This window comes from Podarcis erhardii (genome assembly GCF_964252035.2).
Source record: "Podarcis erhardii genome assembly, chromosome: 8".
Taxonomy (NCBI): Eukaryota; Metazoa; Chordata; class Lepidosauria; order Squamata; family Lacertidae; genus Podarcis; species Podarcis erhardii.
In genome coordinates this window covers 27,321,073-27,335,641 of record NC_138499.1, presented here as the reverse complement: position 1 = coordinate 27,335,641, position 14,569 = coordinate 27,321,073, and the positions used below count along the sequence as shown (strand labels likewise).

The 14,569-nt window shown below is 41.4% G+C and overlaps 1 protein-coding gene across 5 annotated transcripts in view; it reads left to right on the top strand.

Moving 5' to 3' along the window:
* Nucleotides 1–11,271, top strand: part of SLC26A7 (solute carrier family 26 member 7) — an 86,357-nt gene extending 75,086 nt beyond the window's left edge. For all 5 annotated transcript variants that reach the window (XM_081874303.1, XM_081874300.1, XM_081874301.1 and 2 more), the window contains one exon: nucleotides 7,596–11,271. In XM_081874303.1, the coding sequence (XP_081730429.1) occupies nucleotides 7,596–7,631 (36 nt within the window). In that variant the 3' untranslated portion in view covers nucleotides 7,632–11,271. The remainder of the gene's footprint in view (nucleotides 1–7,595) is intronic.
* Nucleotides 11,272–14,569: the final 3,298 nt, after the last annotated feature.

Sequence of the window (14,569 nt, the reverse complement as noted above, 5' to 3'; positions counted from 1 at the left end):
TAGGCAATATGAAGAGGGAATGCAGATTTCCCAGGGCCAAGACAGAGCAGCGCACCGAAAGCTCATCGCGTGGAAAAGGCAAAGGCAAAGGCCAGGACAACGCAGCACAAGGCAATGGTCTCACGCTTCACTCCAAAGGTTGCAAAGGTCCAGAAGACGTCTAGATCTTTCTTTAAGGTGGATTCGGGCGCAACGCACCATTTATGCAACGACAAGCGACTGTTCGTGTCTTTTACACCGCAGGAAGGTGCGATTCACCAGGCGGATGACCACACGATCCCCAGTCAAGGCTACGGAACTGTTGTTCTTCACAGTTTGCACTTATCGATACAAGATGTTCTCTACATTCCAGATGCTGCACACAATCTACTCAGCGTTGCGCAGCTAAATGAACGGAAAATTGACGTTTCCTTCAAGAACAAGAAGTGCACCATCACAAAGAAAAACGATTATGTATTGCATGCTGAATATGTTGATCGTTTGTTTGTTTTGTATTTTGATGATGATGTGCAGGATGAAACTTGTTGCGTTGCAGGTTCTAACAAAAGTTTGCATGCAGGATGTATTCATGATTTTCACAGGAAATTTGGTCATTTGCATTTTGAGGCAGTATCTAAAATGCCTCCCTTGGCTGAAGGTATGACTATTAAACCCTGCAGGTACCACATGAAGTGTAAGGCATGCGCAGCAAACAAGGTGAAAATGGCTGCGAAAGGTAAGGTGTCTAGTAGGCAAGCTACAGAACCATACCAGGTTGTTCATGCTGATTTGGTTGGTCCACTATCACCCTCTTTGGGTGGAAACAGGTACTTCATGGTTCTCATTGATGCATTTTCCAGGTATGTGTACAATCTCGAGCAGAAATCAGAGGCTTTTCCAAGGTTCAAGGAATTCTGTGCTTGGTTGGAAAATGTGCATGGTAAGAAGATAAAGACTTTTCACTGATCGCGGGGGGAATTCACTTCTCAGCAGTTTGAAGCTTTTCTGACTGAGAAAGGAATTCAACACGATTTGTCTAGTCCTCGCTCGCCATGGCAGAATGGACTTTGTGAGAGGGCAAATCAAACATTGCTTCAAGGGTTGAAAACCTTGCTGCATGATGCCAATCTTCCAGAGAGTTATTGGGCCAAATCTCTCTCTTGTTTTGTTTACAGTTATAATCGCAGGTTATCTTCAGCGATTGGTTGTACCCCCTATGAGAAGATGTTTAGCAAGAAGCCATACATCAAACACATGAGAATTTTTGGTTCTGACATGTGGGTTCACACACCACAAAGCTCCAAGTTAGGCAAGCGTGGATTGCATGGTATCTTTCTAGGTTATCAGAAAGGTTCTTACAGAATAATGATGACTGACTCTAAGACAATTAGGCTCACAAGAAGTGTTGAGTACAATGCCAAGTGGGGGGAGAATGTGGGAATTTTCCAATGTTATCCTGATGACAGTGATGAAACTGAGGATAGGCAACAGCAGCAGCAGCAGCCACAGCTGCCGCAACAACCCACACCCACTGATGAAGGTCCTGATTCTGAGTCTGAAACTGAATTGGGTGATTCAGAGGATTTCAAGCGTGTGAAAGCCTCTATGCGACCCTCTGCAAGCTCCATTGGAACCATTGTTCACAATAGGTCACTTTTCTCCTAAGAAGGAAGAGGAGAGTGTTGAAGACTTAAGGCTAATTCGCAGGTCTCAGAGAGCCACAAAAGGCAGACCTCCAAAGAGATTTGCTGATGAGTTTGCTAAGACAGCAGTAGCAGCTGTTAAAAGCGCCAAGAAGGTATTTGAACCTTCAAGATTCCAAGAAATCCAGGATTTGGATTCAAAGGATGCTGAGCCATGGTTAAATGCCATGAAGGCTGAGCTTGATTCCTTAGAAAGGAACAAAACATGGGAGCTAGTTCCAGTAGTTCCAGGAATGAAACTGCTTGGAAGCAAATGGGTCTTCAAAGCGAAGACAGATCAAAATGGCAAGATAGTCATACACAAAGTCATATTGGTAGCCAGAGGTTTTTCACAGGTACCAGGAGAAGACTGTCACGAGACCTACTCACCCACCGTGAGGTATGAGAGCATTAGGCTTATGCTCAAGCTTGTTGCAGAAGAGAATATTCACGTTAGTCACCACGATGTGAATACAGCATTTTTGTATGGATCTCTAGGTGAATCTCTTTATATGCTTCCACCTGATGGCGTACAGGTAAAACAGGGATTTGTTTGTGCTCTGAAGAAGTCCCTTTATGGTCTCAAACAGAGTACATGGTGCTGGCACACTAAACTCACTGAGGTATTGTTTTCTCTAGGTTTTAAGCAAGGGAAAGCTGATCCATGTGTATTTGTCAAAGAGGAGGGGCAAAAGAAGCTGTATTGCTTGTTTTATGTTGATGATATTTTGTTCTTTTGGAAAGATGTCACAATGTACAATAACGCCCTAGCTCAACTGAAAGAGCACTTTGACATGAAAGATCTTGGTGAGGTAAACAACTACCTATCTCTGGAAATAGAGAGAGATCAAGACGGTAACATTCTAGTACACCAGTCACGGAAAATTGCTGTGTTAAGCAAACTAAACCTGATGGATGCTAACCCTGTAGACACACCGATGACAACAGGTTATCAGGTAGATGACACTGAAGAAGCATTTTCTGACACTACACTGTACAGAAGTGTGCTAGGCAAACTAAACTTCATTGCCAGATGTTCAAGACCTGACATTGCTGTTAGCTGTAATTTGCTAAGCAGACAAGTCAACAATCCTACTGTTAAGGATTGGAAAGCACTGAAACGCATAGCACGCTATTTGAAAGGCACTATGCATTACAGACTGAGATTTAACAATCAGAAGTCTGGTGGTCTTGAGATATTTGCAGATGCAAGTTTTGGAAGTGACACTACAGACAGGAAAAGCACGTCTGGAGTTTGCTACATGTACAATCAGGGTCTTTTTGATTGGTCATGCAAGAAGCAAACAACAGTTAGCTTAAGTACTTGTGAAGCTGAACTGAATGCACTGTCTTATTCACTTAAAGATTGTGAATGGTTGTTACAATTGTGCAAAGACATGAAAATTCCTGTCAAATGTCCAATCCAGGTTTACCAGGACAACAAAGCATGTTTGGCTTTGCTGAATTCTGAAGGTTGTAAGCAAAGCACGAAGCATTTGCAATTGAAACTGCAACATGCTAAGGAACGTGTTCAGAAGGGACTCGTAACGGTGTCCTATATGCCAGGTAATGAAATTCCTGCTGATGTATTGTCCAAGATTGTATCAAGGGATCAACACTGTACCTATGTGCAGAAGTTGGGTTTGTACTGATATTGAATTGAATTGAATTGATTATTACGGTCACAGACCAGCATCTGATATTGTACTGATATTGTACGAACACACTGCCCAGTGATGTTCACAGAAAGGGGGAGGATGTTGGTTTCTATTTCCCTCACTGAGCAGCAACTGCAGTCACAAGACATTGTTTTGCATTCCACAGTCAGAGTTACTGTTGGATTCCCACGGGAATGGGAGACTGGATGTGACGTTCACTGGTTTCCTGTTTTTCACTGTTCTCTCGGTGTTCTTTGTTTCCGAGAGGTGTTGCTTCTCTGCTCTCTCAGAGGCAAGATGCATGTTTGTATTCTCTCAGCATAGAGTGGAAATACAGTTAAGAATGTGGCACATACTGCTTATCCTTCCGCTGTGTGGACTACTCTGCTTGGGCTCAAGATGAGACGAGCCTGTATCAGCTTCAGATGGGCCGAAGCTGGTCAAAATCTCACAAATTATGGGCTATGTCATAAAGTATTTCCTTTTGTTTTTCTTACCTGCTAATTTCACTGGCTAACCTGAGATCTTATGCCTTGAAAGAGGTGAGTCATGCTTTTCCTATTTATTCTGTCCATTGCACTCTTAGTCTGATATAGGGTTATAAAGTGGGGCCCTCTATATGGTTCTGGACTACAATTCCCATGATCTCTGACAATACTGATTGCGGCTGATGGGAGATATAGTTCACAAGCACCTGGAGGGTGCCACGTTGACTACTCCTACCCTATAGCATGCCCCCTCAGCCCTAAAGACATATGAGAAGGGACTTAGCTCAGTGGTAGAGCATCTGCTTTGAATGCAGAAAGTCCCACTTTCAATTCCTGGCATCTCTAGATGGGTCTTGAAATGTACCCTTCCTAAAATCCTGGAAAGCTGCTGTCACTCAGGGTGGACAATACTGAGCTACATGGGCCAGTGGTTTAATTTAGTATAAGGCAGCTTCCTATGTTCCTTTCTTCTTTTCTAAGCTAAACAGCCCCTTGACCTCCCCGTTTAACATATAGTAGCCATTTCATTTTAAAATCAGCGCGTGCACATGTGTGTGTGCAACAACAGGAACAGCAGGTAGTTGGAAGCAACAATATACAGCGGCAGTGAGGGTCATCTACTGTGGTGTGATTGTCCATTCCTGCTTGCATTCATTCATGGCTGCCTACACCTGCCTAAGTCCAGCCTCACCCTTGCAGCCTCTGTTAAGGCGATATTATACGACACAGCTCAGGGGTATTTGGATTGGAACCAACGTTATTATATAAACTCTGTTTCCACATTTCTGGTTTCAAAGGGCGCAGACTTGCTTATAGCGTAAACTCATGCAAGATTCTCCACTGTAACTTTTATTAAACCAAATGTTCAGGCAACGCATGGAGTTTTGGCTTTCCATTGTTTTATGCATGACTACAGCATTGGCTGGGGTCCAAGACAGAGTCCCCTCCAAGACAGATTAAAGTTAAAACTAGTCAATAAGCTGTTGTTTTCTGTTTCTTCACCCCCCCCCCATTACCGTGAATAGGCACATTCTGCTAATTCAATTAGAAAAGTCTTCTTCCTCCTTTTCTTCCAACATCGCTTTAGGCTGATTGACTAAAAACTGGCGGTGTTTGTCGAGCAAAATGCCGAACAGGGGAAATGCAGTATTTTAGCTATTTGAAACTTACGCTCTCTTTGATTTAGTTTTTACATATTTATGGGACAAGCAAGTTGTGTTGGGGGGAATTTTCCCCCCCACAGCTGTTGTAGTTAAAGTGTGCAAGTAGGTTCCACACACTCAGAGTTCCTCCTTCACCTTGGCTTCAGTAAACAAACAACTCACAGCTTTGCCCAGAGTGTGGTGGCCAGGTATAAAGATGCCTTGGGCAAGATGCTCCCCTCAGTAACACCCTGATGGGCTCCCCCCCCCCATTCACAAACTTGCCAGGTTGCACCAAAGAGCAGGAAATATTGGATGGTATCACACAGCCCTGGGCCGAGAACAAATGCTGGGGGAAATGGCTGTAGCTATCATCACTATCTTAATTTCTCTAGATGGCTTTGGACATCTTTTAAGAGTGCTGTAAAAAAAAAAAAAGCATTTTAAGTAAAAACAAATTAAGTATAAGGAAGCCAATGTCAGCTGTGGTGGACTCTCCAAGCCCATTGGCTCCTCCATGCAAGTGCTGACACTGGGCTTGGTTTCAGACCACCTGTTTGCAGTGGCTTCCTCTCACTTGGTGGCCCTAGAGATCATGACTCATTGGGTGAAAAATTCCTTCCAGTAGCACCTTAAAGACCAACTGAGTTAGTTAGTTCTAGGTATGAGCTTTCGTGTGCATGCACACTTCTTCAGATACACTGAAACAGAAGTCACCGGATCTTTCTATAAAGTGAGAAGGTGGGGAGGGGTATTACTCAGAAGGGTGGTGGGAATGGGTGATTGTCAGATAGCTGCGATGAGCCTGTTGACGACTCTTAACGACTGCAATAGGTCTAACAGGAAAAAGCTTATAGCGTAAACTCATAGTTAGACCTATTGCAGTCGTTAAGAGTCGTCAACAGGCTCATCGCAGCTATCTGACAATCACCCATTCCCACCACCCTTCTGAGTAATACCCCTCCCCACCTTCTCACTATATAGAAAGATCCGGTGACTTCTGTTTCAGTGTATCTGAAGAAGTGTGCATGCACACGAAAGCTCATACCTAGAACTAACTAACTCAGTTGGTCTTTAAGGTGCTACTGGAAGGAATTTTTTTATTTTGTTTTGACCATGGCAGACCAACACGGCTACCTATCTGTAACTGGGTGAAAAATGAATTTTCTGAAGCTTCCCTTAGTATCAAAGGAACGATCAAACAGTGGGGCAGCAGGTTCTTTCTATCCTAGTGCTGGAAGTTGCCAACACGCCCCCAAGTCCTTGGGTTCAGCACTCCATCCAGATTAGCCCCTGCAATCCAAACTGCTGCATTATTGTCAGGGATTCCAGATCTCAAGCTAAGGTTTGAGACCTAGCCTAGTGAGCAGACACAGTGCCAGTTCACAGAATCCTTGGGCAAATATAAACTCTGGCAAATGTCAGCGTTAATGCTCGGGTGGCCAGCATACTACCCACCAGAAGTTGTTGGACTACAATTCCCATAATTCCTCACAGTCTATGTTTAATGTGTGCTAGTGTGTTTAACGTGGATTCCGTGAGACAAACGAGTCCTTCTCCACGAAGCTAAGAAGTCATTACCTCTCAACATAACACTCCCATGAAACGCCAGGTTTGCATTGCTAGCAGTGGCGGTCTTGTGAATTTTGGTGCCTGTGTTATACTACAATAACCTTCTAGAACAGCAGGATATGTGCTTCTCACATGTGCCAAAGTGGATGTTTTATCTATATAGCTGACTCTTACATGTGTTAAATGCCACATATGTATTAACTTAAAATAATTATCTCTGATGTGGTTTGATGTTGATTTTAGAGGGTTAATTGTCCACAGATTGTTCCAATATGCTGCTTCAATTGCTATGGCTAGGTCCATTTCCCAATTTTGTTTAATAACCAAGTTAATAGTCCAATGGCTAGATCAGTGAATATTTTATATAAAATTGATAGCATTTTTTTGGATGTTCAGAATCATTCGTTCAAATGGTGTCATTGTTCTAATTTGCTTGAGATTTAACTGTTGAATTTGAGACACAATGCATCATCAACAGATAGCCAATTCACCCAGCACCCCTCCATTCTTTCCATGATCTGCCCTGCTGTGAGAGAAGTGTCAATTTCATAAAAGTGAATCAAGCAGTACAAGCCTTTTCCTTTCCTTTCATACCAATCAGTTTTCTATCAGGTTTGTAAAAGGATGGGAATCGTGATGCAATGTGAAGGGAATCAATAGTGATAAGGGGGTGTTAATTTCTACATCTAGGATTGCCAGATCTTTAATTCCACTTTTGCAAATGGGTTTGTTATCATTACTAAGATAGTTTGGTTATGAATCAAGAATGGGATGCCTGGCATTCTGTATTGCACAGGTTTCTCAAATTTCAGTTCTGTCCAGATATTCTCTTTTACATTACATATCATACTAATGACATTTTGTATACCGACCACATCATGGTATCTTTGCAAATGTGGTAGACTCATGTAGCGCTTCTGGAAATGTTGATATAATACAGTTACTCACAGTCTAGGTCTCTCGCCCTGGGTCTATTTTCATTGTTAAATGCCTGGATTGTTAATGACTTACATGCTAATGCATTCTAGAAAACTCTAGCTGTAGGGTGAAATCTCCTTCTTCTTTCAATTTTAGAATTTCTGCAAGCTTAATGAACACACTGAGGTCTGAAGCTGACCTGATATAGATATATTGAACCGCTTACCTACAGAAAGAACTTTGCCGGTGTTTCGTCAGATCTTCAAACATGGGATTTTGATGGTGATAATTGTATGCCAAGTCTATTTAACAAATCCAACATCAACAGTGTTTACTGTCAAAACGTTCCTGGAGGTATCTCTTTGAGTTACCAGCAATGGCAGTTTTTAAAAAAATAAAAATAAAAATAAAATTGTTATTTGATTGCTACATATTTTTGTATGCATTTAGATAAATAATAATAATTAGAAAGCAATTTAGGACATTTCAGTAGTGTATATTGTTTTTAACTCTGTCCTATTGTAACTTAGTTGTATCATTTTGTGCACAAGAGAATACAACCTTACTGAATTTTGTTCTGCAGTCGCTGGTATCTAATTCCAAGGATCTACAGCTTGTTACATGGAAACACAAACTGTGATGTCCAGATTATTTCTTCTTAAATACGCAGGGCACCCATTAGAGCAATCCCACCATGCCCCTTTGATATTCTATCAAAACGACCAAGGTCACTGGCTATTTTGAGTGTTACTTATGTTCTACACTGCCGTATGTATCTTCTCATGAATTTTAAAAACATATTTCCAGTTATGAACATAGCCCCTGCTTTCCCTTCCGTTGTGAAAAGGTTTAGCATTTGTTGTAAAATTCTTAGGTTTGACCTATGCTGACAGCTCCATTGGATTAAGTAGAATGGTGCTAATTTACAGTGGTCAGGGGGGTGGTCTTGTAACAGAGGGTTATTCTGTGTCACATTTTACAGGGAATGGCATGTGCTCACATCGGTCTGCATCTGCATACAGAGAGGGCCAGTTTGTGGCTCTAGATCTAAGTGCTCAGACAGATTTTGCAATCACAAAGGCGGGGTGGGTGGGTTAGGATGTAACACTAAACCATAGTGTAGTGCTACATGCATGAGCCTGAGGCTCATCCTCTCCCTTCTGCACATTCTCCTTCAATGTAGCTATAGCATCCATGTGTATTTTAAGTTAACAGCCGTTTGTCACTTTGGGACAAGTGGTTTTTCATCCTGGCTTGTTTGGATAAAACTAAGCACAGTGCTGAGTTTAGACAAAGCAACAAACTCTTGTTAGCTTTAAACAGCCGGTCTCCTTCTCATGGCCATACTGAAAAAAGAGAAGGATGCAGGTTCGTGCATAGGATGCTAAATTATGTTTTCGTATTACATCTAAAAAATGATCGGGAGATTCTGCATAGATAAGTGGAAAGCAAAAGTGCCATTGTTTCAAATAGTTTTTGACTAGCAGTATTCTGCACAGTTTATTGAAAGTGTTTCTAACCCAATGCACAAAAGTTAGACAAATGTCATAGATATTTAAGTGGGATTGCAATCTTTTTTGCTTGCTAATTACAGATAATTCAAACCACAACCAAGTTTGGGCAAAAACTGGAGGACATTAAGAATTGTATTTTCCCCCTCCCCCCAAATAATATTATTAATATCTAATCATACAGTTTTAATTACTTCAGTTAATAAATAAGGAGATAAATTTCTCCATCTGGCACAATGGATTCTAGTGATAGGAGGACAATGGAGATGTAAATTACACTGTATAGATAGGAGACACATTGAAAGTGCAGGGTGTGCAAAATCTGACACTTTTCTCTTGGTGAATATTGCAGACTTTCAACATGTTGGCATTGCGAGTCTGGGATCCTAATCCACAAAAGTGGGTGCGCAGTGTTTGCAAAGCTGATTTAAATCATTGCATTGTGTTGCATGCCTCTCATTATATGCAGTTGTACAACTGTGTTTTCTAAGTAGTGCGGATTGGAATAATTCTTGCATGTCACATTTCATAATTTCCTTAATTGTGCATCATCTGCATTCAAAAGCCATATAAATTAAGGCAGATCTGAACCGTTATTACACATTGCATGCACAATTGGCTTTTCATAAAACAGATGTGCAATGGACACTTGTCTGAAACAGCGAGTACACAATTTTTGCTTCAGGGGTTGATATTCATGGCATCTCTATCAAAGTGGTGAATTCATCATTCATGCAAAATTTATTGTTATTCTCTCTCCCCACCCCCCACCTCCCCAAAAGAAATGAGCAAGCTTTCTACACATTATGGACTTGGCTCTAAAAAAAATAAATAGAAGCAATCCATAACAATTATGAATGGCTGGCAATCCTTTATTAAAATCACATGGTTCACAAACTTTTGTAGAATAGGAGGACATGTTAGGTTGATAATTTTGCAATGTGCAGTGTTACCATTTTCTGCTGCTAGCACTTATTGTGGTTATGATTTGCTTATTTGCAAAGAATGCAGGAGATCCGCACTGTGCCCCGAGAGCTCCAAGCAATCACACTTAAATAATTGCCTCATGTTATGTTGGATTATGCTGGTTGTTTATGATGATGTCTGCAGAACATTGGGTTCACTTTCCAAATTGGCAGATCTTTGAAGCAATAAGTTTGAAGGGGTCATTTAAATTATACATTTGTGTATTTAAAAAAGAAATATGGAGGAAAACTGTTGGGTCTCAATCTGCTACAAGCTTTCGTTGACTGTGGGGAAGAGGGTTTTAACTGGAGTAAAAGTGTGGCTAGGATAACTTGCAAAGGGGGGTATGGCAACAAGGGTGACTAACTTGTGGCTGTGCAGATGTATCTGAATTACAACTCCCACCATCCCTTGCAACTGGCCCTGCTGCAAGCGATGTGAGGGTGGGTGTGGGTGTGGGTGGACAAAGGTAGCCACTCCAGGACTAAGGCGAGAATCAAGCTATCTTCTCTGAGGAAATCTAGCAGCAGTCCTAAAAAATCTGACTTTAAGAGATGTGCACCCATGTTTGTGCTAAAAATTGGGTGTGCAGAATATCTTCAGTGTATGCCATCAGGGTTTGGGAGAAAAAAGTCAGCTGTTCTGGAGCAAACTAATATGTGATGAATGTTTCATTAAAAAAAAATGGACACACACACACACACACAACTTTTAAGAATCCACTTGGGCAAAAACTTTTTTTTAAACACAGAGGTTGCCAACCCTGGTGCCCAAAAGGACACCCTGGTGCCTTTTTAAAAAAGTCAGCCCCTAGTCCATCTAGAAAGAAAGTTATAAGGCAAAATGTGCAGGTAACTTCTAAGTGACTTCTGTGAAATGAAAGTGAGTGTTGTGAGGAATGCTCCCTGTTGCTATTAGACAGCATCAGTGTGTGCGTAAAATCAATATTAAATTAGCTCCATAGTTGGGACTAATAGGACATAGCTGAATTCCCACGACAGTTGTCAGGGGTGGCTGTCTTGTCTAATTTTGTGTTATGACATGCTGCCCTATAGCAGTCATTTTGTGGCTGGCACTCCCAGGATACTCTCAAAATTCAAAATGTGACCACTGGTCCAAAAAAGATTGGTAACCCTTGTTTTAATGCACCTTTGAAGCCATAGGAACAATGCAGCTGGCATTGATTCTCTTTACCTTAAGCAGAATTTTCCAGAGGGTTCCCACCCTTTTCTTTTAAGCACAGTGTGCCAAAAGTTGGTGAACTCAGTGAAGCAATAGCTCAGGATTTCAGGATTTTGGAGGTTTTTGGTGCTCTAAAAAAGATACCTGTGTGCAGAGTCAGGCCAAGCATTTTGTGGCTGTGGGTTGTATCCCGCTAAGCTTAATTTAGGACAGACCTACTGGAATGAATGGGCCTATATTAGTCATGTTCATTCATTTCAACAGGTCTCCTCTGAGTAGGACTAGCACAAGATACACCCCAGAGTACTCAAGGCCAGCAAAGTTATTTTTGGCATAGGAACATAAGGAGTTGCCTTATTCAGAGTCAGACCATTTGATCCCTCCCAGATCAGTATGATCAACATCAACCTTTCATGGCACCCCAAATCAGCTTCCTAAGGATAGATCTGGCTCTCCAGGCTTCTGTGTTGATTGACTGGAATTATTGGGAACATGTTGTGCATTTGGATGTGCCAAAATAAGGACCTAGTGATGCCCTGAGTTCCAAAACTCATAAAATGTGACAAAAACAAGCTGGGAGCCCCACAAGTTCACCCAATCAGCTCAGGGAGAGAAAAGCACACTGACATACATTAATGGGGACCTCATTCATTATTGCCCAGGGTCCCATAAATTCTCTGCAGTCCTGCAAATTAAGCCGCACAGACTGTACAAACCTGCACTGCTACAACCTCTGTTTTTATGAACTCTTGTATGTGTGTGTGCGCGCACACACACAGAGAGAATGTCAATAAAGTATTTAAAAAGAAACTTAGTGAAAATGATAAATTAGACATAAATACATAATAAGGGAGACTTGCTAGGATCATTGCTATGCAAATTAAATGTCCCTAATGTTCATCCTGTGCTTTCCCTTTTAAAGGTTATTTCCCCCTAAATCCCTATATTAAGTGCCACAAAGTCTGGCTTTAGCTACCTTGTTATAATTTATTGAAGGCTGGGACAGAGCTGGATGGTATAAATCTACCGTGTAAGATACCTTCCTTGTTTAATGAAAACCTTAATGTGCCAAAAAGCATTTGTTAAGATTGTTTGACATTTACTGGCTAGCAAAATAATACTAACGAGTTGTTTAGAAAAGAATGCACTTCCTGGGAGGAGTACTTCCTTCTGTCTGCCAAAAGAATAATAATAATAAAATGTTTCTCATAAATAAGTTCGTTTCCAGACTGGATGTGAAATGGTGCTTTCATCCATCTGATGGATTTTAGCAAGGATCGGACAATCTGCTCGTTTCTGTATGTTTAACAATGCATTTCTCTTTTGTTTGTTTTCCCTTGTTTGTTATTAGCATATGTAACAATAAATTTATATGGAAATAAACTGGCATGTAGATAATTTCTATGTTGGAGGAGGAATTGGTTGTTCTCTCTTTCACTGCTAAAAAAAATAATGCCCTGTGCTAAACAGTCCTGAGTTTTTAACAATTTAGTGATGATGCAATATAAAAGCATTGGATTGCATCCAGAGGCTAGGATGTCATATCTTGTATAAACATTCCTTCTACTACTTTGTCACCCACTCCACAAAAAAGGAATGTTGACTCTCAGCATGGTTTTAAGTATATAGTTCACTTGGGTTGATGTAGGCCTGGTTTGCATATAATACTAGACCATGGTTTACTAAACTATGACTTAGTAAACCATGGCTTGCCATTGTGTCCGGCAGCTTAGGTTTGGTTTGTTTACTGCCGACAAAGCTTGAGCTGAAGTCACAGCCAGTGCTGGATTTACGTACAAGCTAAACAAGCTATAGCTTAGGACCCCAATCTCTTGGGGACCCCAAAAAAAATTAAAGGGGAAAAAACTGGATGTACATTTCCAAAATATAAAATAAAAAACAAATAAAATAAAACCTACATACAGCAACAATGTTTTGTGTTGTATAGGCTCCTACGATGTAAGTAATGGGCCCCGTCTGCTAGCCTGCTCCCTAAAATATCACTGGTTTTCTCATTTCTATATATAGGGTGCCTACATTCTGCAAGGGCGGGTTGCATGGCAACATGTGCAAATGGCTTTAGATACCTATTAGGTCCATAAATTACCATATAGCAGACATTCAACACAAAAAACAGTGACAATTTGCTATTGACAAAGGACAGCTGGACATATAAAGGGCCCCATTACCTTCAGTAGCTTAGGGCCTCATCAAACCTAAATCCAGCCCTGCCTGGTTTGCATATAATACTAGACTATGGTTTACTCAACTGACTTAGTAAACCATGACTTGCCATTGTGTCCAGCAGCTTAGATTTGGTTTGTTTACTGCCAACAAAGCTTGATCTGAAGTCACAGCACACACACCCTTCACTGTCCTGAGAAAATCCCTTTATCCCTATTCTATTCCATTCCATTCTTTGGTAGATTTACTAAAAGAAAAACACGCACCAATAAATGAATTTTAGAAAGGGGCAAGATTAGACATGGACACACAAAGCATGTTTTTCATTAAAAAAAAAATAATCAAGGCTCCTTGTACGCCACTCCCCCTTTCTTTCTGCACAGGGGACAGCCTTGTCCTGCAGAGCCGGCGCATCATGTGACATGATGCATCATGTGGCTTTTAGGGGTGACAGCCTCTTCCCCTCCTCACCTCTCCAGTAGCCACTATGAGATGCCCAGTGAAGAATGCCAGCAACGGCAGCCATGGAAAGGCAACAGGATTCTCTCTCATAGCCACAGCCGCTCAGGACAAAGAGCCAGCTCATCCTTCTCCCCGAGCTCGGTGGCGGCAGAGGAAATAGGTACATTCTGGGATCAAATCAGAAGCCCAGATGGTGTTCATAATTCCAGGACTGTCTCTGGAAAATAAGGACATTTGGCAGGGGGTATGCTGAACGCAGGATTGTGTATAACTGCGCCAATACCATTGTGTGCACCGATCAGGAATGCACAATAAAAAGGACACCCTAGTCATTACAATTGTGTGGACTGAAGCTTTAAACACTGCTTTAAGCTTTGTTGGTTAAAAATGACTTTAAGCTCGCTCGCTCATCTTACCGTTACAGGTGAAGATGCATTCTGTAATACCCCCCAAAATCATCCCTATATATGAGGTGTTTGGCCTGCCTTCAGAAAGAAAGAGCCCTGCAGAGACAGGTGAAGCCATGCATCCTTGTAGGTTTAAGAAACAGTTCCTTAGCATTACTTTAACATAGATTTTTATGTGCGAATTAGCAGCTAAATTCATTATGAAAACCCATTTACCAAAGGGCTGACACCAGACAAAGCCCGGGGCTGCTCTGGGACATAACATCTGTTCCATAAAATTTAACTCAGCCATTCCAACCATTTGTCTGTTCATTGCTGCTTTATAGTTTCTCAAAACAGCTACTTTTCTCCTCAGGACATACAAGTTCTGACACAGACTCACAAAAGGCCAAATGCCTCTCTCAGTTCTCCAAGGCAA